This window comes from Westerdykella ornata, assembly GCF_010094085.1.
Source record: "Westerdykella ornata strain CBS 379.55 unplaced genomic scaffold EI97scaffold_37, whole genome shotgun sequence".
NCBI classification, from domain to species: Eukaryota; Fungi; Ascomycota; class Dothideomycetes; order Pleosporales; family Sporormiaceae; genus Westerdykella; species Westerdykella ornata.
In genome coordinates, this window is record NW_022986887.1 from 151,661 (window position 1) to 176,333 (window position 24,673).

The 24,673-nt window shown below is 54.9% G+C and overlaps 7 protein-coding genes across 7 annotated transcripts; 2 read left to right on the forward strand and 5 right to left on the reverse strand.

Annotated features, from left to right (window-relative positions):
- Window positions 1-3,593: 3,593 nt before the first annotated feature.
- On the reverse strand, window positions 3,594-5,384 carry EI97DRAFT_426260 (uncharacterized protein). The gene is made up of 2 exons (XM_033797186.1): window positions 5,082-5,384; window positions 3,594-5,027 (listed from the first exon to the last, which is right to left on the reverse strand). The coding sequence occupies exons 1-2, from the start codon at window positions 5,102-5,104 to the stop codon at window positions 3,998-4,000; spliced, it is 1,053 nt and encodes a 350-aa protein (XP_033650067.1). The 5' UTR covers window positions 5,105-5,384; the 3' UTR covers window positions 3,594-3,997.
- A 126-nt stretch (window positions 5,385-5,510) lies between these two features.
- On the forward strand, window positions 5,511-8,546 carry EI97DRAFT_453002 (uncharacterized protein; the record flags this gene model as incomplete). Its single annotated transcript, XM_033800436.1, has 5 exons — window positions 5,511-5,521; window positions 5,571-5,604; window positions 5,659-5,776; window positions 5,826-6,100; window positions 7,530-8,546. 5 exons carry the CDS (start codon window positions 5,511-5,513, stop codon window positions 8,544-8,546), a joined length of 1,455 nt encoding a protein of 484 aa, XP_033650068.1.
- Window positions 8,547-9,426: 880 nt separating this feature from the next.
- Window positions 9,427-11,231, reverse strand: EI97DRAFT_385642 (GTP-binding protein-like protein; the record flags this gene model as incomplete). The annotated part of the gene is made up of 7 exons (XM_033796027.1): window positions 9,427-9,456; window positions 9,541-10,265; window positions 10,325-10,356; window positions 10,424-10,517; window positions 10,627-10,895; window positions 11,054-11,083; window positions 11,164-11,231. 7 exons carry the CDS (start codon window positions 11,229-11,231, stop codon window positions 9,427-9,429), a joined length of 1,248 nt encoding a protein of 415 aa, XP_033650069.1.
- A 201-nt stretch (window positions 11,232-11,432) lies between these two features.
- On the reverse strand, window positions 11,433-13,276 carry EI97DRAFT_208464 (beta-glucanosyltransferase). The gene is made up of 4 exons (XM_033793748.1): window positions 13,045-13,276; window positions 12,940-12,993; window positions 12,271-12,877; window positions 11,433-12,222 (listed from the first exon to the last, which is right to left on the reverse strand). Exons 1-4 carry the CDS (start codon window positions 13,166-13,168, stop codon window positions 11,667-11,669), a joined length of 1,341 nt encoding a protein of 446 aa, XP_033650070.1. The 5' UTR covers window positions 13,169-13,276; the 3' UTR covers window positions 11,433-11,666.
- A 998-nt stretch (window positions 13,277-14,274) lies between these two features.
- Window positions 14,275-15,475, reverse strand: EI97DRAFT_385646 (t-SNARE; the record flags this gene model as incomplete). The annotated part of the gene is made up of 3 exons (XM_033796028.1): window positions 14,275-14,619; window positions 14,673-15,194; window positions 15,290-15,475. 3 exons carry the CDS (start codon window positions 15,473-15,475, stop codon window positions 14,275-14,277), a joined length of 1,053 nt encoding a protein of 350 aa, XP_033650071.1.
- Window positions 15,476-15,964: 489 nt separating this feature from the next.
- On the reverse strand, window positions 15,965-17,937 carry EI97DRAFT_208531 (Pex24p-domain-containing protein). The gene is made up of 2 exons (XM_033793749.1): window positions 17,416-17,937; window positions 15,965-17,358 (listed from the first exon to the last, which is right to left on the reverse strand). The coding sequence occupies exons 1-2, from the start codon at window positions 17,634-17,636 to the stop codon at window positions 16,035-16,037; spliced, it is 1,545 nt and encodes a 514-aa protein (XP_033650072.1). The 5' UTR covers window positions 17,637-17,937; the 3' UTR covers window positions 15,965-16,034.
- A 1,197-nt stretch (window positions 17,938-19,134) lies between these two features.
- Window positions 19,135-23,894, forward strand: EI97DRAFT_461922 (uncharacterized protein; the record flags this gene model as incomplete). Its single annotated transcript, XM_033801231.1, has 5 exons — window positions 19,135-19,237; window positions 19,296-19,509; window positions 19,577-22,691; window positions 22,738-23,826; window positions 23,877-23,894. 5 exons carry the CDS (start codon window positions 19,135-19,137, stop codon window positions 23,892-23,894), a joined length of 4,539 nt encoding a protein of 1,512 aa, XP_033650073.1.
- Between the last annotated feature and the right edge of the window lie 779 nt (window positions 23,895-24,673).

Here is a 24,673-nt window from a genome sequence, read left to right on the forward strand (position 1 = left end):
GTCCCTGAGCGTAGGCACATGCATGTGCTGGCTCCCACACGTGATTTTGGCCTTCAAGTCGCTCCTCATCATAAATACCCCTCCTCCGGAGCCATCTCACTGACCTCAACTACACCCAGTACAGACAGGCCACAACCGCACCAGGCCATCCGAGCATGGACGCCCAAGAAATCCCCGCAACATTCCAAGCGCCGTCTGATGATCAACCGTACTCGTCCGTTCTCACGTTTGAACAGGAACTGACTCCTTTCGTCTCCATTCTCAGGTCGCTGTGTGTGCTCAGCGTTGCGTTGGCAATCATACAGTACAGCACATCTGGTCTCCAACCTTCACGCACCGGTATTGCGGAACAAGCCTGGATACAGTATGATTCCCTGCTCAACGAGACAGCTAAAGAAGCCTGGGTACGCTGGACTCTGCCACAGCTTCACGAGGAAAGACTGCTCAACCGTCCTGGGGAGACCCATCAAGAATGTCTGTTTCGTGGTGCCAACTACGCGCACGCCCGCCTTGGACGCTACTATATGGACTATCCGGATGTGTGCAACTCTACCGTCGAATGGGTCCAGAGCAACTGTGACAGGCTCTTCTGGACTCCGCAGGTGGTGGTCACTAAAGTCGTGGAGATTGAGCGTCTCAAGGGATGGGCCTTAAGGAGGGCCTTCGTGAAACATCACGTCCAGAAATTCCTAGGCCTCGTGAAGAGTTGGGTTCGGGGATCTGTTCCTCCCGAAGATTTGCCCCAGTCAGTGCCTTCTGCTCCGAAGAAGCCAGTCCCATCGCCAAACGTTCGACCCATTCCTCTACCATCTCACTTCCACTTTGTGGACTGTGAAAGGAACCCGCCATGCAAACTCGTCTGCATTCCCACATCCACCGCGACCACCATTGCCCCTTCCAAGGAGATGCTGGAGGAAGCACAACGCAGAGTTGAGCGTACGCAGCGAGCGGTGAAACGTGGCGATCTTTTCGTGAAGATCCTCGAAACTCTCGGCTTTGTTTGTGGCGTTTTGTACCTTGCGGTTTGCTGCTCGTGTTCGCAATTGGCATGCCTCTATGTGGCGGCACTCCACCCGCGTAAAGAAAACATGTCCGTGTATTGGCTGTGCCTGCTCAAACTCTGGGAAATAGGATATTTTCACATTTTGGCCCTGTATCACATGCCATTGTGCGCGGGGCTGCTTCTTAAACTCTGCGATGTTCGGCTATCAGAGTACGAGTGGGTTCCATCAATGGGGCTTGTATTCGGGTATACTCTGTTGGGGCTCTGGGCTTTACCATTCGACCCATTGCGTTCCGGTCTCTCGTTATTGGTAGCATCATTATGGGAGCTCACAGCCTCGCCGGATTTTGATATCCCTCCTGCTGAGTCTCCGGATACGCCGGTCGAGCTAAAGCGCATATCTCCGACGACGACGCTGCAAGACGATATTGCAGCTACTCTGCATAACATGCGCATGAGGGGCAGTGCAGACGACGTTTTGCCAGAGCGGTCTCGAGCACATGATTCAAGACTGCAGGAGGATATCCAAGACACCTTCACTGCTAAGGTTCGAGAATGGAACCTGGCGGCTGGTGTCATCGCCGCTAAGCTGCGAGATATGGACGTGGCCTTGAGGGAACGTATGAAAAAGGACCTTACCCGGAAGAGCAGAGCTAGAACAGACGACATCAAACTCTCCTCTGGAGCCAAAGATGATCCGCAGCCTTCCGCAAGTTTCGACCACCCTTCCGAAAAGGCTACAGTGCTCATGGAAACGCCATCGTCTAATCCAGAATCTCACGAGGCCAAGGACACCCCTGGGATGTCGTCTGGACCCAACACTGAATCGCAGCCCGCCGAGTCTATCAAAACTACAAGTGCATCTGGACACGCGTTCCCTGGAGAGGTGGCCCACAATGAGCTGCCACCCACGACCATCGGCGAAACAAAACCCGCAGGCGCCCACGCGGCCTCAGAAACCAATAAGAACACACATGAGCAGCGACGTAAGGATGATGGATTGTCCTCAGACAAGAATGGCGACCTCCTCCAGATGCCTGGTCCACTCACCACTACTTCTGTTCCGGCTACTACCAATGTGGGCGCAGTCGATAGTCGTGAGGTAGAACCTCAATACCATGACAAGTCAACTAGCACGAATTCTGAGGGAACTGTGCACGAGCACGGGAATGTACAAGATACACATCAAGGGGCTAATATCAATAACGGATCTTCATCACGCACGACCCGCCATCTCCCAGATGCGAACACGCTAAACGGATATTGGTCTATGTATGTCGAACGTAGTACCAACGCGAGCGCATGCAATCTCCTGGGAGCCAACGTCGACCCGGAATCCTACGCCGAAATAACCATCACGGAAGTCGACGAAACGTCGGACGAGGAGGCGGAGGGGACTCAGTCGGCGAGCAACAACAGTCCTGTAACCATCAAGTATGAAGTCCGCAGAGTCGTACGGCCTGAGTCTGAGAATCCGTCCGATGCTGCCCGAGTCAATTCCGGCGCAGCCGTAAACGTTGCTAAATCTACCACGAAGCCTGAATCCGCTTCTGTGGATGGAGTCATCACCAATCCTGAAGGCAGCGCTGAGCGGGAAGCTTCTAACGGGTCTGTTACCGCCGGTGACTCCGAAGTTAACGCTGAACCGGAAGTTACTGCTGAGTCTGAAGACGTTGGAGCCGCCGCCGAGTCCAGATCCGATACTGAGGCTGAACCCGTATCTGAACCAGACGCCAGCACTGAACTTAAAGTGAATGCAGAGCCTGACGTGATTGCTGAAGCCGAAGTCGACGTTGAGCCCAAAGCCACCGCTGACCTTCAATCCAACCCTGAGTCGGCCCCCTTGGCTTCTGCCCTCGAGGACATCGACCTCACGGAGACGCACGAGGCTGAGGATATTAAGCCCAAACCGACTGCTGAATCCACTCCGGTGGCCTCCGTCCTCAAGGCAAGCGACCTCACGAAGAAACAAGCCGATGAAACCCAAACCACCGCATTCCCACACACCCAGCACTTCCTCTGCGTCACACCGTCAACCACAGCACCCTTGGCCCCCTCCGTCTACGATCAAAGTACTTCCGGCGCGGACCAGAATGTCTCCGCTACACAAGACGCACCCTTTGGCGTCGACATCGTCGTCTCCCCTCCCACCCCCATAGCCCAAGACCCCTCCCCCTCCTCCTCCGACAACGATGCAGCGTCCCTCTCGTCCGTCTCGCTCTCCTCTGGCGCCGGCTCAGACTGGTCCGTCATCTCCCCCGCGATCCCGACCGCTGCTGGGGACGTGGTTGTTGCGCCGCAGGTGACGACAAGGCATTCGGATAGCTTTCTGGATGTGCCGCAGCAGTTGGAGGAGGCGATGGGGTGGGTTGATGGAGAGGGTGATGGGGAGGAGGAGAAGGAGGAGGGGAAGGTTTGAGCTGTAGGTGCTGATGGTGGTATCCCTTGTATTTGTAATTCGGATGGGTTTGGGAGGTGCGATTAGTGAGGGATTTACAAGACTGTGGAATTTTGAACGAGTACATTCATTTGAATCTCATGATTCCGTCCCTTAAAATCGAAAAAAAAATTGCTTGGCGGGTCCCTCCTTGATGTAATGGTATAGTATGGCATGGGATACATAGTGGACTTGTCCACTTGACGGTCATTTTGCGAGTGGGGAGGTGGTCAATTTTAATTCTTAAATAATCTAGCATTTTTACAAGCAGTCTTGGGGCATTTTGAAATCAGACCGTTTGTAATGGTGTTGAGCTAGAGGCAATATCGCTGATGTCCAGACGCTCGTTACGGAGGGTTTTTATAGATTCATCAGCCACCCGTGGTGTATATGACGTCTTCAAATGCGAGGCTCGCTCTGCTGCTTTCAAGAACCCCCCACGGAAATGCATAACATCATATTAACATGACCAAAATGACCAAAATGACCAAAATGCTCACGACACGAATCCTATCAACAAGAAAGTAAATCCCGCTTCATCCACAATATCCAACCATTCAAACCTCCTCCCTCAACTCCGCTACCGCAAAATACCCCTTACTCTCCACGACGCCCCTATCCTTGACCACAGCCGTATACTTGACCACAAACTGGGGCTCCACATCCCCCTTCAACCCACCCTCGAACCCGTGTCCCGCCAACACCCCGGCACCCTTCTCCCTCCCCTCACCCCCGGGGCCCAACAACTCCCTCAGCGTTCCCCTAGGCAGGACATTCGTACAGTCATTATGCGTCAACAACTCGATGCCCTCCTTCTTGGCGAACAGGATCAGCGGCTTCGGAACGACGCAGCAGTCTCGGACGTTGATCTGATTGACGCTGGGCCGGACGCGGGTATGCGGGAGGAACTTTGCGAGTCGCTGGCATCCGAATTCGGCGATGCCGAGTTTGGATACGAGGCCCGAGGCGTGCAGGGTTTCGAGGGTGTGCCAGGTTTGCAGCATGGTGGGGATGTCTTCTGGGGGTGATTCCTGGTCGTCGGATCCGGTTGCTGGCGTAGAAGAGGAGGAGGAGGAGGAGGAGGTAGTGATAGTCGTGCTGTCGGGCGTGGGTTCTTTCGGGGAAACAACATCGATGTCTGCTTCGAGGTCCGAGTCGGAGGAGTCCTCGTCGTCGGCGTCGAAAGAGATGCCCGGGAAGGAGACGATGAGGAGGTCTATGGATGTGGTGCCGAGTTCGCGGAGGACGAGGTCGATGGCTTCGCGTGTCTGGAGACAGCGTTTATAAGCCGGGATGTTGGGGAGGTAGAAGAGTTTGACGGTGATGTCATATGCGTCTCTGGGTTCGGATAGGGGCGAGGGGTTATGCGTGGGGATGTAGAGCGTCTGGTCTTGCTGCGTTGTCCATGTGCGGAAGGACGGGATGGTGGAGATGGGGGACGGGGAGGAGGTTCGGGGGGAGGGGGATTGGGAGCGCGAGGCGGAGGATTGGTGGGCGGCGAAGTTGGCGCGGAGGGAGGCGACGAGCTCCGTGTTGGATTTCTCAAAGGTGGGGCGTCGGATTACGGTCGTGTTGGTCATGATATTGCTGTGTGTGAGTGGTTAGAGAGGTTGATGGGTTGGATGGAGGGATGGCGCGTACGAGGTGGAAAGGATGAGCTTCATGATGGCGGTTGGGGGCCTCGGAGAGGCCTCTCAGCGGAACTTTGGCAGTTTGTTCTCCTTGAAAAAAAGAAGTTAGGGGAGTGTTTCTTCTCCCTTCTCTGGTCGTAGGGATTGATGGAGGATGTTGCTTCTCGACTTGAGGTAGGTCAACTGGTAAGTCCCGAGAAGGCAGAGAACGAAAGATTAGAGCTTTAGAACAGTCGCCAATACAATCCCCACCGACGTTATTGCAAGGAACTCTTGGCCCTATTATGCAAGTGTTTGTTTGTGTAGGTGAGGGTACAGAGATGCTCGGCGGGGTGCGTGAGCCCTGTGAATGAAGTCCGAGCGCGGGGCTGGTGCCGATCGACCGATTTTGGCGTCAACCACATGTTGACCTCCGATTCTCCTCCTCACCAACCCAACCATGGCCATCAAGTGAGCACAACCACTACCTTGCTACTTACAGCAGCTAACAAATTCTCAGATATTTGATCCTGCTCTCACGGCAGGGCAAGGTGGTACGTCTCTGCGCCTCCCCTGCCTCCGTAACCTAATCTCAACCTTCACCGCAGCGCCTGGCGAAGTGGTTCACCACCCTCGCGCCGAAAGACAAAGCCAAGATCGTGAAGGATGTGTCGCAGCTCGTCCTCGCTCGCCGCACTCGCATGTGCAATTTCTTAGAGTACAAGGGTCAGTGTGTTCCCCCGTTTCGCAGCATAAGACCAACAAAGATTGCCAGATACCAAAGTCGTATACCGTCGCTATGCTTCCCTTTTCTTCATCGCCGGCTGCGATGCTACGGATAACGAGCTCATCACCCTCGAGATTGTGCACCGCTATGTAGAACAGATGGACAAGTACTACGGCAACGTGTGCGAGCTGGACATCATCTTCAACTTCCAAAAGGCCTACTTCATCCTCGACGAACTTTTGCTTGCCGGGGAGCTCCAGGAGAGTAGCAAGAAGAATGTCTTGAGGTGCATAGGCCAGCAGGACAGTCTGGAAGACATGGAGGTGAGTGTCTGACTGTCTGCCCACCATGCCGAGTATTACCCAGCACCGTCCCGCCATGAGCTCAGCATCGCTGACGCACCTTATGCTGGCCAGGCCGAGGACGACATTGTCACAAAGATCATGTAGATGCTCGTCCAGACGCAGCTGCAGCGCACAGTGGCTCTCCGAGGCTCAGGGGCCCTCCATCGATGTTACGTTGTTTCCGGCTCATTGCTAATCGTGCGCCTCTTCTCTTCTGCCTAGGAAGCCGAACAATTCGACAACTTGCTTCGAGAAAGCGGATTTATGTGATGAACCATGTTCACACTACGACATTTGGCAGCATCAAAACCCATGTGCTATGCACACTGGATGGCGTTGTGGAGCGCAAATCTGACAGCGGTATACCCCTCTATCGAACAGTCGGGGATGATGATGCGGGCTGTTCAGGTCCAACAGACGGATCAGGGCCAGGGCATCGGTTGGGCAACGTCAGGGAAGACGACGGAGACGACGGATGGAGACATGGAGAAATGCACCACCTGCTACTCTGCCTTGTTGAGCAAGTAGCGATGGCTGTACTCTTACTCAATCTCAATACAAACCGCGACGGCTGGGTTTTCTTCCGGCATCAGCTAGGTTTGGCTCATGAGGACTTGAGAGGCTCGAACGTGATGATTGTGTCATGCATCGAGACTTGTGCCTTTGATTCTTTCCTTTGAGTGAACATGCCTAGCTTTTTGATGTCGTTTCTAACGCACAGGCAAGACTCAGCTCATCTCGCCGTTACGTAACCCGCAATCGCAAGTCTGACGACCGATATTATACCATCCCAACTCCAATGGGAGGGAGGTGCACAAGAGGGGGACTGACGCACTAACAACCTCAGCGCAATCATAACGCAAACTCTCGACGGTTCTCCAACCCCAAAAGCCAATTGACGAGTCGCACGCTGCCCATCTGCCCGCTTTCAACGATATCGCTGGTCGAATCGCATTCCAGCGACTGGCCAATCAAGGGCAACAAACGCATCACACCTGCCAAGGCCCAGCTCACCACCAAGTCCGACTGTCGCAACGCCCATCATCACTCCACCACACCCTCCCCGGACCGTTATCGCTTACCGTTCTCATTTCATATATGCCATCTGCCTGCTAGACGTCCGTCTGGCCGAGCAACTTGCATTCACAGCTCTCCGCAGCCAGCCTTGAGCAGTATCTACGAGTTGCCCTGGTTCGCGCACGCCTTCCCTGCCCGAAACAAAGCATATCCGATTCCGCCAGTGTCGCGTACCCTGGAATCCACCTGGGAACGGCCCATATCAGCATTAGAGCTTCGCAATCACATCAATATTCGTTATCGCGACAACAATAGCTCCACAGCGGCACCATGAAGGTACCTTGGTTCACCCCTGGGCCTACGCTATACCCGCGGCTAACGTCATATTCAGTACCTAGATCTCTGCACGCTCCACGAGGTGAATCAAGCCCTCAATTTCGACACCGACGACACCGCCGTCCTCGGCGGCTGCGACCTCTACACCATCAAGGCCGCCGGTAGCGACAAGAAGCTGTACAAGCGCATCGAGACCACCCTAGAAGAGAGGTACAAGGAGCTGGAAGATGCCGTGAAAGGCATGTCCATGTCCCCACAACTCGCCGCCGAGATGAACCTCGACCGGAACACGCCCTTTGGCAGCTTCAAGGAGCCATGCAACCGACACAAATTCGCCTACTTCATCGCCACCCTCAACGCGACGCACGTCGACTACGACTTCGCCAACACGCTCAACACGGACGAGTTCCGCCGCGAAACCATGCACGAGTTCATGCGCACCATCGACACGGCCATGCGCAACCTGCGCCCGCAATTCTACACCCAAAACCTCTCACCGGGCACCATCACGCCGCTCGGCTCACCCGTCTGGAACCCGCGCTCCTGGCAGCTGCTGGACAGCGAAATCGACCTGAAGAACTGCGAATTCTACGCGTGGGAGCCGACGGACGACCCGTTCGCCGACGACGGCGCCATCTGGACGCACCACCACTTCCTCTTCAACAAGGAGCGCAAGCGCGTCTGCTACTTCTACCTGCGAGGGATAAGCGCCCTCTCGAGTAGTCCCGCTCCCGCCGTCTCCCTCATGACGCGCTTCAAGCAGTCGCAGTACGAGTCCAGTCCCAATGCCGCTAGTAGGAAGCGCACAGAGTACTGGCTCGGCCATCGCGCTCGGCGCGGTCTGCAGTATTACGGCGAGAGCGACGAGCTGGATAATATGGTGATTGATCATCCGGAAGATGTGGTGGATGCGGACGATGTGGTGGACTTGCGGGAGAGGGAGACGAGCCTGGATGCGGATTATTGCGACAGCGACGACGAGAGCGATGTCGGGTCCATTCGGCAGAGGGAGAAGAGCGCCGCGCGGCGCATGAGTGAGAATTTCTTCGGCGCGAGGATGGAGCTCGTTTGAAAGCCATCCATCCACTGAATATGTTATGCCTGGTCAATCGCCACTCAACGTGGCGAGGAAGCGGGCTGGGTGACTACACTATCTGCACGCGCGCTGGCCTGCGTGTTGGGCTTCATTTCCATTTCTTTTCCCCTTGTTCCATTTCTTCTAGGCTGTGTTCTTTTCCTTCCTCAGACGCTCTCCCCATTTTCTCTCCTCTCTCTGTTGGGTACACGACGAACGACAACACACCTTGCATCCACGGGCGTTTATCGGTTCGGTTCGGTTGGTGGGAGCGACCTTTGATCATGAACGATATCTGCCCCGTTTTTGAACGTCCCCACGTCTAGATACCCGGTTCTTGCGCTGGTTTCCATTTCTACTGTTTTTGTTTCTGTTCGGTTAGGTTCCGCTGGATGGGATAGGGCTGCGTGGCGGAAGGAGGAATCAATGACTTCACGTACAGCGAGTGGGCGATGGTTGTTTAATAAACCGCTGGATGGGATGGGATGGGATGGGTATCACTGGTTCGTGGGTCATGAAACCTGGATAGAGCCATGGCTGGATATGGGCGTGAGCGTTAGGCACGGATCGCCTTTAGGAATTGAATTCACAGTTTTGAACTCGTTGACATTGACTTGTTTGCGGCATGCATGGCCCGGTCGAGGAAATTTAACTCCAGAGACACATCCCAAGTAAGGGGTACGATGTAATCAGCCTTCGTAGCATGTTGATATCCCGCCTGCTAGCACAGTACGGCAGGAAGATTCCTTGCTCTTGCGATGCTCGAAGAAAGGCGCTTGTCTCTGTACCTTTCTCCCCATAGCCACGTATCCCCGTTCTCAGATACAGCAGCACATTCGCCTTCCCCACAGCAGCAACCAAGAAGATATCCCCTCCATCAAGCCCTGCCCACCTTAAACGACAAAATCTACCCACCCATTAGCCTGGATCCTACCGGAAAAGCCGAAAGGCCAAGAAGAGAGGGGAAAAAAAAAGAAAGGAGCGAACGTACATCATTCCTCCCAACCTCAACCGTATCCTCCTCACCCACCCTCCTCCCCCCCTCCGTCTCCACATACGCCAACGGCGCATCCCCCATAACCTTCCTATACACCTCGCCCACGGTCGTGCCCCTCTTAACAAGCACGCAATCCCTAAAAACAGCCGTGGAACTCGCACTCCCGCTCGTAAAACTGTGGATATTCCTGACAGGAAACACGGGCACGAGACCCAGCAACTCGGCCGCGCGCGCCAGCACCTGCACAACCCCCGTGGACCCGAACCGATACAGCACCATATCCTTCAGATTCTCGATGCGCGCCTTGAGTTTCTCATCGAGCGGTTTCAAACCTCCGCCCGTAGGATCCCCCGCTTCCACCAAATCCTCGTACGTGTCGACAAACTCGCTGCCCTCGACGTACTTGACGTACCCCTGTTTCGCCAATTTTCTCAGAAACACCTCGGAGATGGCGGAGGTGAGGACGATGGATTTGGGGTCGTGCAGTTTTGCGATCTTGGCGATGTTCTTGTCGGCGTCCGGGTGGTCGATTTTGTTGAGCGCGATGACGGTGGGGAATTTCTCGTCGGTGAATGCGTTGACGACCTTCTCGATGGTGGCGTCGGTCCAGTCTTGGAGGGGCTCTTTGAGGGCGAGGCGGTCCAGGGTGCGGGCTACGGTGGCGGTGGTGGAGCCGTAGCCTGAAAATTGCGCTTGCAGGGTTTCTACTGCTGTTGCTTCTAGGGCAGTGTGAGTGGGTGGGAGAAGGGAGTGGAGGGGGAGGGTGGTGGGGACGTACTGACGGCGACGTGCCGGCGTTTTATTGAGCCCCTGGAGAGGAATTAGAGACTAGGTACTGCGGTGGATGAAAGCAGGAAGGAGGGAAGAGAAGACATACCACTTCTCCATGAGATTCCCCTGTATCCATCTCACAATCTCGGACCTCAACCACACGATATCCTGACTCGGATCATACCCTCTCGTCGCCTTGCCTATGCCCGTTAGCTCTCGTCCTATTCCCAATCCCCCCTCCCCATTGCCTCCCCTCCGCCATCTACTCTCCCCTCCCCCTCTCATTTCCACGCTCGGAAAATCACATACCCTCCGCATCCGTCGTCCCACTAACATCCACCACATGCACCAACGCATCCGCATGCCTCAAATCATCCAGGAACCGATTCCCCAACCCCTTCCCCATATGCGCCCCAGGCACCAACCCCGCCACATCCAGCAACTCGATCGGCACGCTCCTCCGCCCATCGACGCACGAGCCGTAATTCGGTTTGCACCGCTCCGTGAGGTTGTGCCGCGCGCACGCGCACGAGATCTGGAGGTAGCCGATGGCGCGTTGCGGGTCGATGGTCGTGAAGCTTCATGCATCGCGCAGTGTCAGAGATTGGAGATTGTTGTCTCGGTGCGTGGGGAGCTCGGAGGAGGGGAGAGAGTGTGGTGGCTTACGGGAAATTGCCTACGATTGAATGTCAGATCCTTCTATTTCAGATATACATCGACGATTGCGGTTTCTCACGGACCGACTTTGGACGTGGCATCCGTCAAACTAAACAGCAAATGCCATCTTAGAACCCATTCAACCCCATGGAATAGCTACAAAAACTAGCGGGATAGTTCAAGACGCACCTATTCAGCGTGGTCGACTTCCCCGATGAGGGTTTGCCTACGAGACCAATCAAGGGATCGCGCGGCATACTGCGTGCAATTAAGTAAAAGAAGAGTGGGACGAGGGTATTAAGGAGAGAGCTGTAGTAGCTGTAGGCGCAAACCGCGGGGTCGCAAAGTAGAATCTTGAAGTCGCATTCTCGAGCTTATCGATAAGGAGGGTTCAGATGATGAGTAAGCCCCGCCCTAAGAACCATGAGTGAACGTTGGCCCCTGAGCATATCTCCACCCATCAAATGAATAAGAGGTCCTTGAAAACGATGTCTATTGTGCCTCTATATTACCATTTGGCACTCATCTGAGCGCTGTTGGGACCAATGATAACCCATGAACGCCTCTGAACATAACGCCCCATGCACCCTCGATACTAATACAGAAGAAAATATCCCGTCAAAGACGGGCCTACCCACCAGACAGTCCTTCTATCCAGATCCATCGAAAAGAATAAGATCCATCACCCTCCCTCACTCAAAGAGCAGCATTGCCGACACCGCCACAGCCAACACCGTCAACACGCCCACTCTGACAGACGACGCATCACCCTTCTTTTCACCACTCTTACCACCGTTATTATCCGTCACCGTCCCGTCTCCCGCAGGCCCAATGTTCTGGTCACTGCTACCCGCCTCCTGACTTCCCGCCCCCTCAAGACCAGGACCCTTCCCGGCTCCCCCCTTGAAAAGCGGCTCCGCCCCCTTCGGCAGCTTCGGCAGCTCATCATCTGCAAGATCGACTTCCCATCTCTCCGATTTCTTCGGGCATGGGGACGTTCCTCCTTGGGGCTTGTAACCGCCATCTCCCTTGGGGCTCGTGGTATTCGCGAAGGCCGCTTTCAGGGCCGAGAAATCGGCGAGCTCCTTGACACTGCCACCGTCGATATCGACGAGCCCGTATCTGCTACCTTCTTCGGAGTATTCGTAGACGAGGCCGCCCGAGTAGACAGGCGTCATGGCTTCGCTGTAAAGGGAGGCGATTTCGCCAAACTGGCGCTTGTTGGTATTGCAGCCGTACTCAGACAAGCTAGGAACCGTCAGTGTAGGTCATCATATCGACAAGTGCAGGACTTACAAAAGAGGGATCCCATAATCCTTGTACTTCTCGACCTTCTGGTCCCAGCCCGACACCTCAAATGAACTCGGATCGCACCACGAATAATCATTAAAAGCAAAGAAGTCGCTGCGCACCGAATCCGGCCCGCAGTTCATGTACTGCGCCATCTCGAAGCGATTCGAGTCCACGTCCGCTGCAGAGTATCCGACGGGAATCTTCCGATAGCCCCGGCTATTGATATACGACTTGACATCCCTGGTTACCGCCTTCACATAGGGAGCACACGAGGTGGTGGCATCATCATTAATGACCTCGTTCCCCGAGAAGAACAGCAGAGTGTTGTCGTACTTCTGGAAAACGTCGACGGTAGCAAAGAGGCTCTGCAGATACACCTTGTTGTACGACTTTTGAGGATTGGCGCGGTTGAGCGAATACAGCGGCGTGTTGAGGTCCAGAGCAACGTAGATGCCCGCGTCGGCGAGAGCCTTCATGCACTCGTCGTGGTTGGCCGTGTTGTCGACCGTGTACACGCGGATAGTGTTGAGGCCCAGCTCCTTGAACTTCTCGACGTCGCGCTTGCAGCCTTCGACGTCGGCAATCGGGTCCTTAGCATCGGATGCTCCGCCTGATTTTGTCAGTTCACTCAATTCTCCTATCTGGAGCGGAAAGGTAGGCCGAATTACTCACCAGGCTGGTAATCCACACCCCGAATATAGAACCTCTGATCCCCCGCAAAGAACGCTATTCCCATCAGTCATCACTCCAAATCCCGCATTCCCCTCTCCAACTCACCATTCCCCTTAACTGTTACCGGCGTGATTCCACCCGTACGCTTGCCTTGTGGAGCCGCAGGTGAAGCCTCCACCGCAGCAAACAGCCCCGCCAGACCGGCAGCGAAAGCCGCAACGCCCTTCATTTCCACAGTGATGAGAGAATCAGATGCGAGGAGAAGTGATAACGTATGACGAAATGGTCTTGATAAAGGATCTAGTCGTCCGGAGAATCAATGGACACGAGACTTTCTCTCCTGGGAAGCACTCAGGTTTTCAGGGAAAAGCGAGTGAATGGAGCAAGCAGTAAGCGGAGTGGGTAAACAAGGAATGCTCTGTGTAGAGCAATGACGACCGCTTCGTCACCAGTATGGAAAGAACGAAGGAGTAAATACAAGAGGTGGAGGGGAAAGCGAAAGTGAAGTAGTAGGGTAGAACTGCTGCCAGAAGCAGCGAAAGAAGACGATATCACCTTTGAAAAGGCAACCTCGAAAACAGGTCCTTACATCTCTTTCCAAGACTCCCCCCTCCTGCCTCTCAACAAACTCTTTTCCTTGCACCACCATTGCACTACCCCATCGACATTACTTCATCCACCCTTCCCTTCTCTGATTGGTCCACACCACGCATACCAGTTCCACAGTGGACGCAAAGTGCAAACGCGGTCCGCCAAGAATCACAAGGAAAAGTAACTTCAGCGTGTGTATACGCGTCGGTGGAGCAGGTGTGGAGGCGATGGACAGGTGATCGGGTTAGATTTAGTGGTAGTTTGGCGTGCGTCTTGTTTTGGAGGGAGTGGTTATGTGGGGTAGGGGTGATCTAACAATATGATTTGTGGGCTGACTTGCAAATTGTACTGCCTTAATTAGCATTGGACGAGTTGATTGAGAAATTAAGGCTACTCTGTAATGATCAGACTTGCGTGCTCGACGCGGTGTTTGACTTTGTTGGTGGGTCGACTTGATACTGGAAGATGAGTTACCGTTGATCCAGGTCCAAGGCAGAAAGAAAATAGAAGCAAACTATTATTATGAGAGAGTGTCGTGATCGTGGCACCCACCTATCTATAGAATACCTCATGTCCAATTACATTCATGTCCACATCCCGATTATCCTCTCCCCGTACACAGTGCATATTAGCCATGCATACCCAACCTTTGCATCCCACGATCGTATACACACATATCACTTCCATCATCTCCTAGTGTCTCTCGCCATTTTTTACTGACCAGTATCATTGCTCCTCTTACTGCTACCCATTATTCTTCAACCCAAACACCAGTCCCAAAACCAGCGCCAAGATACAAATAATCAACACGACGATGATCAGCATCCACCACTTGAGCTTGCGCGCGCGTCTTGCGTGCTGGATCCCGCGATCGAGCTGCTCATGCGCCGCCTTGTTGTCGTCGACGACTTGATGCGTCATTTCCTCGGTTTGGTCGACGGCCGTCTGCTGGTAGACGACTTGTTCGTCGAGTTGTTGGAAGAGGAGGGACAGCTCCGCCATCGTCTTCTCGATGCGCTGGATGTCGTTGTGGCGGGCGCGGACGGCGCCGAGGACGCTGGCGGCTTGCCCTGTGCGGTTGGTCTTGAGCTGTTGATGTCGTTAGATGGGATTCCCAATTCACTGCCTCATATATAACGTACAGCTTGCGTGAAGATGCCTTCCTCGCCCCAGTCAGCATTCGCCGCCTCCTGGACTTCCTCCTCCGTTGCTTCAGGGTTCACGATGCGGTACTGCCTCGCAATCGCCTCACGGTAGCGCTTCGAATAGCTCGATTCTTCCGCGTAGAAGTCGTCTAGCTGGCTCTTGAAGGAGCGCTTCACGGCCTCAATCTGCGATCGCTTCGAGCTATTCGACGGATCCCGTGCAGCATCGCGCTCCAGGAACTTGATCTCGTCTTTGATCTGCGTGTTGCGCACTTGGGTGTCTGTTATAAGAGCTTCAAGTTGGCTAGACGCTTGTGCATCCGTTGATGACAATAGTCTCTGGTGGACACTTGCGATCTCCTGGATGCTGGAGCTGAGGTGCCCTATGCGGCGCTTGACGCCATCGATGCGGCCGAGGAAGTCTTGTAGGGGAAGAGGTGCGCCGGTGAGATTCGTAGGAGGCGCGGTTTGCATAGGTTCCTGGGGCGCGGAATACTGGGACGACTGCGAGTAGTTGGTCTGCTGGTTGGTGAGGGGGGGAGGCGGTTGCAATGTTTCAGTGTACTGGATTCAAGATCAGATCCTAGCTTCAGGACTAGAAGAAGACGTCATACGGATCCGCCGTATGGGTTTGAGGACTGCTCGCCATGGATATCTGGGCCACCGCCGTACGGATTCGAAGCTCCGTAACCACTCGGCGCATTCAGAGCCTCTCCGCCATATGGATTGCTCTGTCCGTAGCCCGCTTCGGCTTGGCCGTAAGGGTTACCCTCATATTGCTGGTATCCTCTGGACGACATTGCGAACTGGTCGTCGCTGCTCGGAGCTATCAAGGAGGTTACGAGATTACAAAGGGAAGTATGAGGCGATAGAGGCAAGCAGGAGGAGTCCTCCTATCAAGCTAGTAGGTAGGTATTCTAAGTAGAGTATGTTTCAGGACGGAATGCAAAGGGACACAAGAGCGCCTCCAGTATAATTGAGTCAACTAGGGTGAAAGAGAACCGATGGTGGAGTTGGGCAAGCACGCCGAAGTACTGCCCACCTCATGAATTACGAACGTTGCTCCAAGCCTCAGAGGCGACGTCACTGAACTGAAGTTCGCTGGTCCGTGCGCCGTGCCGCGTGTACCACAGTAATACAAAAGCTATTTCGGGTAAGTACATATGTACCATATCGGGTACATGTGCCTTTTGGAGTGCGCGAGACAAAGTCGAATTGACGGTTTTACTACGCTTGGTTATGACAAGCGCAAGAAGAAGTAAAAGCTGGCAACTTGCACATTGCAAGAGCGGCCTTGGACAACAGTCGGTCGTAGGCGATAGCAAGCTGAATAGTATGGTACATCCTATGCACCTCACATCATGCATCATTCTCCAGCACCGGCATCCTCTCAACCATTCTAACCCATCTCCTCCGTCTCCACTCCCCCTTCCTGGCCTCCCTGTTCGGCCGCTCCCAGGGGCTCACCAACACTTCTCTTTGCCTTTCCTGCCCCTCTTTGCCCGCTGGGTCCCTCCTGCCAGTCTCTGTCCCCTTACCTCCACTCCATCGTTGATCTCCCCCCTCTCCTCCTTCTTCATAAAACAAATCAGTAACCCACCTCTCCCCTTCCACCTCCACCTCCACCCCCGTTACACACCGCTCCTCCACCCACTCCTTACTCATCAAGTCCAGCGTCCACTTTTTATCTCTCCACCTCCAACCTCTAGGTGGCAGCACATCTTCGAAAAACGGTGCACCCCTGGGTCTATCGCCCGCCACTCGCGCCGGACTCAGCGGCGCATACGGGCTCGGGCTGAACAGATACGGCTCATAGACGCCGTGTATGTCGTGCAAGGGACGATGTTGCAGCTCAAAGATTTCGACTTCGCGGGTTTCGAAGCCAGGGTCGGAAGAGGTAGAGGCGAGTTGGATGTCCGACTTGCTTAGAGTGAGGAGGGAGGCACGGACGCGGTATTGCATGTCGGAGAGGTAGTCTGAAGCCGGTGGCGAGGAAAGGAGGTCTTGGATTGTGGGGTGGCCGATGAGGGTTACAACATAGCCGAGAAGGAGGAAGATATAGCGCCAAGGGAGGAGGTGTGCAGAGATGAAAAGCGTGCAGGAGGTTACCAGGAGTATCATGTAGATGGTCGAGGATAGAGCTTCGTTGGAAAAGTTGGTGAGGGGCGTGGCGAAGGCGATGACGGCGTCGTGGGCGCGGGAGAAGTCTTCCATGCAGTTTTGCAGGTCGCGCATATTGCGGAAGAAATCTTTGCTCAGCTCGGGGGTGGGCCGGATGGTTTGCGCGGCGGCCAGGGGAGGCCCAGAGAGTGGGTAAAGGTCTGTTGGGAGGGATGTGGGTGCTGGGGGGTGACGGGTTAGGAAGGCGGGGACCATGATGAAGAAGAGGATACCAGCTAGGGGCAGGATGAGGGCGAGAGGAGGGTCGAGACAGATGAAGGTGTACACTGCGAGGAAGGAGAGGGTTTGAGTGGGAACGGCCCATGTGAAGAGACGGATGAGTTGGTTTTGAAAGATGAAGGCTACGCCTATACGGGCATTGAATCGGCGGAAGTTGGAGGACATGACAGGGAGGCTGAAGGCGGGACGCTCAACGTAGGTGCGTGAGCGCCCGTCTTTGATGGATGGGGAGGGTTGCCCATCTAGGGAGTAGTCTTCAGGGGGAAGGACTTGGGAGAGGAGCCTGTGAAGGGTCAGAAGGGGCCATGGGATAAAGAGACGCTGTCTCCGGGCGGCATACATGGTGAAGAGCTTGTCCGATACTCTACTCGGTGACTCCAGCCCAGCAATATCACCTAGTGATCCAAGCTTGCTTTTAAGCTTGTTGGGACTGAGATGATGCTCGGATGCATAGTGCTTCCTGGGTGTTGCCGGGGCAGACTGGCCTACCTCCGACGAGACAGTGACGACTGGAATGGGCTCGTCCCGATTGGCGAGGTGTTTTGCTTCCTGCTTGCTCATGGCGAGATGGTATTGACGTCAACTCAACAGCGTGGTAGAGATTATACTGTGTTGGAGTACTAGTAGGCCGCACAGCCACAGCCGCTTTCAGACGGTGGGATTCCGAGTTCACGCGTGGTATCTCGGCCGGGTCCACATGGCTGATTTTGGTCTGGGATCTGCCGGAAGCCTTGCTGGGAGTGTTGCAGAAACGTGCTATGTCACGATACACGTTGGGAAAGAAGAATGAGGTTGAGTTTGTGGGGAAACAAGCTGGTGGTGCTGAGGGTGGAGGAGATGACGCATGTGATGGTACAAGCCACCGTGTGGCGCTGGTCTTGGCACGTCGGCTTTGGGATGGATTGACAGGCACAGATGCCGACCCCTGAGTTGGGAAATCCAAACACAAGACTGCAGTGTTTACTCAGTACTGATGACCGCGGAGTCATTGGCTTTCCAAAGGACTGCATTTTTCGAAACGAAGACAATTGCGGATCGTTCATCTCTGTCGCCTCTTCAGTGTCTACGGCTCGACGCAGCCAGCAATGGGTCTGTTTCCGCTGCCTTGCGCAAGTTGCTAGTCAAGTAGTACATACAGTACAGTACGGAGTAGACTATGAGAGGAATGAACAGACCACTTCTCCACCTCGTACGCTCCTGTTGCATGCCCTCCCACTAGCCGTGCGCGCAGTGCAACCTGCAAGACTCTGTGCCCGCGACGGCCCGCATCGAGGTGGAGTTATGTCGAATACAAGCCCAGTTCGCTTTGCATGCGTAGACTCGCGCACGCAGTCTCAATCTACTTATCTGCCATCGGCTGCGTTGCTGGGCCGCTGGTTCGCGGACGGTGGACCTGTCTGAACGGGTTAAATAAGTCGTTTGGTGTGGTAAATAAATACTGTGGTTGAAGCCATATATTTTGTAAATGCCCGCAACACACGTCAGCAGACGGGCGACTGCTGGTTGGCCCATTTTCTTTACGTCTGGGCTCTGATTGGTAGCATCGGCACAGCCACGAGACCCACATTTTACAAAACATATGGCAGCAACCATAGTAAATACTGGCGAACCGTCGAACCCTGAAAGCGGGTCTAGGCATGCGAGACAGTGCGATTATTGGCGGCAGCCCTTGACCCCAAGTCCCCAACTCGGTCGACCTCCTCCACGACCACTTCCGCCGCCGGGCCCTGAATTCCCCTCGCAACGGCCAGGGCTACATACATACTACTTCCGACGCTCTTTTCGCACGCTCCGTTGGCTTGATGCGCCCATCGTGACCCTCGCGGCGCTGTCAGCGTGAGCTTCTCCATCCACCACCCATCCCCCTCGAAGCTCGGCATCAACGACATGCCCACGTCCTCCTAGTCTTCACTCCAAGCCTCGAGCTTGGAGAACACCTGTTGAACGCCCAACTTCCATCGACGACATAGCGAGGCGCCGCAGAGGGCGTTGGCAGCTCGATTGGCGTCATTAGACAAAGGCAGACACCGCTGGACGCTTCCATTGTTGCATAGCAACCATGGCTGCTCACACAACACGAATCCCCCCGACGAGTACTGGGGAGAGCAGTTTACCCATACGGCCCACCAATTCGGCGGCTAACGACTCGAGTGCATCTGGTGGTACGCCTCCGAGACCCGTGTAGGAGAGGAGCCTCGATGCCTTGGCTAACACAGGCAGAAATGGACGGCCCTACCCGCCGCAAGTTCCCCCGGACGCTCAGCGGCAACGACAACACCAATTTGCGCAAAGCAAGCACGAGCTCGACAACGTCTGCACCTCGACCGCCGCAGAATGACAGCACCAAGTCGGGCTTCAGGGGCCGCCGGCTCTCAGTACGCGATCAACACAAAGGCCCTCTCGGACCACGGCCGCTCGACACTTCGAAACAAAGGTACGTGCTGCACAAATAGGCGAACAAAAGCCATATAGCACGACACTGACCGCAACGGCCTCTGCAGGGTGGCTTCCAATGCGAGCATCGCCTCCCAGCATGTCCCATCGGCCGCCAACCGCTCTTTCCTGCCCACCTCGACCAGCGAGACCGTCCTCCCTGAATCTTCGCGAGCCGCAAATCCACGCTTCAGTTTCGGAAAACACAACGACAATCTCAACGACTCGACTGGCTCCAGCGCCGCCTACGACTTCCTGCCCTCGGTCAACTTTGATGACTTTCACGCTAGCATCGCCGCCTACGAGCCCGCTCTGAGCGACTTCCCAGCGCCGGGAAGTGGCGGCATCGGCCTCTTTCCTACTACCGTACCTGCCACACAAGCTCTCCTTCAGACCAGCATGGGCTCCGATGAACCCATTTCTGATGTAGTCATTCCTTCGACAGGGACCGGGACACGACCCGCCCGTAGCACGACCCTCATGCGCCGTTTTAGCCAGTCGCGAACACACAATAGCGCTTCCCCAGTCGGTACCTCAGGCGGAACCAGTTCGATGCCTCCACCGCCCGCCGGGGCCTCCGTTCGCAGCCGTCGCCAAAGCCACTTACCCGCCCAAGCTCCCCCAAACCCTGCCGCACGAGCCCCGCGTAAGTCGATCGGCCCTGGCATGGTACCGTCGGGCCTGGACGGTCGTGATGTGCGCAATGAGATCCCCAAGCTAAACGGTGAAAATGTGCAAGTCCGAATCGGCCGGACACCCTCCTTCAGTCAAGGGGGACGACGCGACTTGCCGGCGAACTTGAATGCCAGGACTGAAGCACAGAGAGTCAGCAGTAACGCTAGGGCTACGAAAGCGAAGTCGATGCACGCCCCCCCAAAACAGCAGGGCTTTCTGAGTGCAGCTACCTCGACGCCCGAGCACCAGGCGGAGGGCCCAATCACCCAGAACCGAACCCCTGGAAAGACACCTGCGCAGCGGACGCATACGCCGTCAACGTCCTCAAGTAGACGACAGTCCACAATGCACCACGTGAGCGGCCTAGGGGCCCGGACCATCAGCCCAACGGATGCGCTGCGCATGAAGAGGCTATCAATGAATCCCAACGCAATGGGCGTACCCGCAGGTCCTCCAACCCCGCAAGGAGAGTTCTCTTTTGACGAGCGAGGCCTCAATCAATCGCCTGCCATGATCTTCAGGAAAAGCGTAACACCGTCATCAGCGCGCGGTACTCCTGAACAAAAGCGCAAATCCTATGCTTCAGGGATATCATTATCGTCGAACTCGAGCTTGAACTCGCTCAAGGTTACTACGTCTTCCATGCTTCTGCGTGGTAACCCTGCCCTTTCAGGCTCTCGACTTCCTACTCCGAAGCCCAGAAATGTGCATAGCTCTGCAGCAGGAGAAGACGATGAAGACGTCCCCCCTGTTCCGGCGATACCAAAAGCATACGAGTCTCCAAAGGACCCAGACCACACCAGCTTCTCGTTCCTCGCTGCCACCAAATCGTCTATGCCGCAACCTTCACGACAACATCGGGCGCCCACTCCCGACCTTGATAGTGGTCCTGATCAGAACACCGAGACTTCGGGCAGTGACCCGAACACCACAGATCCTACCAAGAAGGAGGGACCACCTAGGCATCGTAGAGGACTGACACTCGGCTCAAGCGACGTGGATAAGACCCCAGTGTTGCCTCGCAACACCAAGAAGAACCTACAGCCCATCAGGCTCCCACCTTTGACGCTGCTCCCACTCGGTACTCCTTTCAACAATAGGATCTCTTCTTTTCCCGCTCCGTCAAGCGAGGTGGACGACCGAAGTGTGACACCGCCACCGAAGCGTGCTAGCAATAAAACGCCAAGCACACCCATGACCGCGTCCAAGGCCACCTTCTTCTCGAAGTCGCACCCGGATCCCTTTGACACAAAACACCTTCGCAGCAGCAGCTCTGCCTATAACCTTCGTCGGCCGGACTCCTCGCTTCCGGCCGCCTCCGCGATGCCGGTACCGACTCTCAACCCTGGACGACAGGCTACGACGCCGTTTGCATCAAACTCATTGCCCAAGGGTGGTGGCGACTTCGCGAGATTGTACTCCAGGCCTAGCGGTGAATACCAGATCAGCGATTTGGATGTGGAAATGCAGAGCTTACGAGTCAATGGTCCGCGTGCTCAACCGAAAACTGAGCCATCATCGGCACACACTACGTCAACTGAACCAGAAACACCCTCCTCTGCGTCGTCGCTGAGACGAAAGCTCAGTATAAGTGGCTGGCGACGTAGCTCATCGAAGGCTGCCACTCATGTATCGCATGGTTCGCAATCACAAAACATACCAAGAAGAGTGGAGCAGACCCAGCAGCCGCAGAAACCTAATGACATGCCCCCTCCCAGGCTACCAGCCTCTGCCGCGTGGAATGGATCTTTGGGAGGTAGCCCCACTCCTTCGAACCGCACTCGGCCCTCTCTTGATTTCTCTCGGAGGAAGCCATCGACGGCTACAATCGCAAGCGACACGGAGCTGGACAAGCATGGAGACCAGCAGAAGAGCAAGATCAGTGTTCGAATTCCTTCTAGCCATGCCGATCTGTCCGGTAACAAGCCAGGTGCCTCCCTTTTGACACCAGTACAGCGAATGCTGGGTTCAAAGAGCTCCACGAGCGTACTGAGAGCCCGCCATCTTGAGTCCAACCTTGATAGGGAAGATCTGGCCGCTGACGAGGAGATGCGAAAGTTGGCTTCAAAACGGAGATCTTTTGAGCAAGCCGCCCGTCAAGTGGATGAGCTGAGGAAACGGGCGCGGCCGCAAGAGCGGGTAACGCCAGCGCAGGCGCTCCAAATGGTCAATTTGAACATCTTTGAGAGAGGAGAAATCATCGACTACAAGGAAATCTATTTCTGCGGCACAAAGAACGCGAAGAAGATCGTGGGAGATCTGAGCCAACAAGCTCTCAACTTTGGCTATGACGATGAGAGGGGTGACTATAATATCGTTCTTGGGGACCATCTTGCATACCGATACGAGGTGGTTGACGTTCTCGGGAAGGGCAGTTTTGGGCAGGTTGTTCGCTGTGTGGACCATAAGATGGGTCTGTTGGTGGCAGTCAAGATCATTCGCAACAAGAAGCGCTTCCACCAGCAGGCTCTCGTGGAAGTCAATATCCTTAAAAAGCTCCGCGAATGGGTAGGTGCCGTTCCAAGCCAGCCCAATCATCTACTGACATGTACAGGATCCCGACAACAAGCATAGCATGATCAACTTCACCCAGAGCTTCTATTTCCGTGGCCATCTCTGCATCTCCACCGAGCTGCTCGGGATGAACTTGTATGAGTTTATCAAGGCGCATGAATTTAAGGGTTTCTCGCTGCGGCTCATTCGACGCTTCTCCAAGCAGATACTCAGCTCCCTGATCCTCCTACGAAGCCATCGGGTCATCCACTGCGATCTGAAGCCGGAGAACATCCTGCTCGCGCACCCACTGCATTCCGAGATCAAGGTCATCGATTTTGGCTCAAGCTGCTTTGAGAACGAGAAGGTGTACACGTACATCCAGTCGCGATTCTACCGCTCACCCGAGGTCATTCTTGGCATGAGTTACGGATTGCCGATTGACATGTGGAGTCTGGGATGTATCCTTGCCGAGCTCCTCACTGGCTATCCCATCTTCCCTGGAGAGAACGAGCAGGAACAGCTCGCTTGCATCATGGAGATTTTCGGGCCGCCAGAGAAGCATCTGATTGAGAAGAGCAGTAGGCGGAAGTTGTTCTTCGATTCCACGGGCAAACCTCGGGTTACAGTGTCTAGCAAGGGACGACGACGAAGGCCTAGCTCCAAGACACTCCAACAAGCTCTCAAATGCGACGACGAAGCCTTCCTTGACTTCATTGCGCGATGTCTCCGGTGGGACCCGGACCGCCGTATGAAGCCGGACGAAGCGATGCTCCACGAGTTCATCACGGGCAACAGGAAGCCCGCACGACCGCGGACAGCGGTGAATGGCAGCGGGGCAGCTTCGTCGCCTATGAAGCGCTTGCCTCCAGCCCAAACGCCTCAACAGCGTACCCGTCCCCTACCGGAGCCTCCTGTCACCAGCCTTCGGAACGGGCAGCCGGCGAACACGAACGTTGAAGGGCCCAGGCAATCGCCAGTCAAAGGGCCCAGGCGCAACTCGACGGTACATGGAGCACCCAGTGCCACGGCGGTCAAACGAGCCGCAAACGGAGCGCCGCTCCATGCAACGAGCAGCCTTCCACGAGCGGCGCAACGAAGCTTCTCGGGGAAGCCAGACCTCGCCTCTGCAGCCGCAGTGGCTAGCCTCGTAAGTGTTGGGGAAGGTTGACGCAGATGATCAGGCACTAATGTATGCAGCAAAAACAACCACGCTGAGCTTCGCAGTGAATCTGAATCATGGCGCAACTACAAGAAGAAATATATTTCAGGGTTACATAGAGTGCGGTCGGGTCTTGGTCTTGGGAGGACGTTTCGCATAGTTATTAACAGCTTATTGGGGCCTCATTCACATCATTATAACGACTTATACCCCGGAGGTTGTGGCCGATGCCCAGGTGGGCGGCATGGAATAGGCGGGAGGAGGGAGGAACAGAAGGAGGCCGCAAGAGATGGGCAGTTCATTACTTGGTTCGGGGTCTGTTGCCGCACAAGCACTCTTCACTCATTTTGGCCAGTGTGTGTGTGTGCAAGAGAGGTGGTTTCCCCGTGTTTCGTCGCATGGCATGGAGCTTTGCATAGTTGGCGTTGTTTTTTGGTGTGTAGTCGTAATGAATGAATGACGGAATTGGTGTAGAAGATGTATGCTTACATATAGGACAGAGTAACTTGGTATTGTATGCGACGGATGTCTTTCCATTCTTTGAAGGCGACACACGTATATTCGAGTAACTATATGTACCTAGGAACGTGGGAAAGTAGACAGTGTCACGTGACGAGCTTTACCCCCTTACGGCGCTTGGCAGGGAGCCAGATGACCAGTGAATGTATAATTGATGAGTCATCTGTCCCTTGATGTAATCGGATCTCGATTGGTTGGCTTGGTACTAGTTAGAAACAGATAAAATCCTACCTTAGATAGCATTACCTGCCTAATAGAATCAGGTTAGATAGCCATCTAGGCTGATTCTATCAGGCAGGTAATGCCATCAGATTTC

Excerpts from the sequence above, each read along its gene's own strand:
- EI97DRAFT_208464 (XM_033793748.1), bottom strand. The coding sequence starts at position 13,168 with ATGAAGGGCGTTGCGGCTTTCGCTGCCGGTCTGGCGGGGCTGTTTGCT. Across the intron at positions 12,994-13,044 it reads GGTAACAGTTAAGGGGAATG|CGTTCTTTGCGGGGGATCAG; the intron begins GTGAGTTGGAGA and ends TGATGGGAATAG. Across the intron at positions 12,878-12,939 it reads GGGTGTGGATTACCAGCCTG|GCGGAGCATCCGATGCTAAG; the intron begins GTGAGTAATTCG and ends TGACAAAATCAG.
- EI97DRAFT_208531 (XM_033793749.1), bottom strand. The coding sequence starts at position 17,636 with ATGAGCAAGCAGGAAGCAAAACACCTCGCCAATCGGGACGAGCCCATT. Across the intron at positions 17,359-17,415 it reads TCGGACAAGCTCTTCACCAT|GCTCCTCTCCCAAGTCCTTC; the intron begins GTATGCCGCCCG and ends GACCCTTCACAG.
- EI97DRAFT_426260 (XM_033797186.1), bottom strand. The coding sequence starts at position 5,104 with ATGAAGCTCATCCTTTCCACCTC. Across the intron at positions 5,028-5,081 it reads AAGCTCATCCTTTCCACCTC|CAATATCATGACCAACACGA; the intron begins GTACGCGCCATC and ends ACTCACACACAG.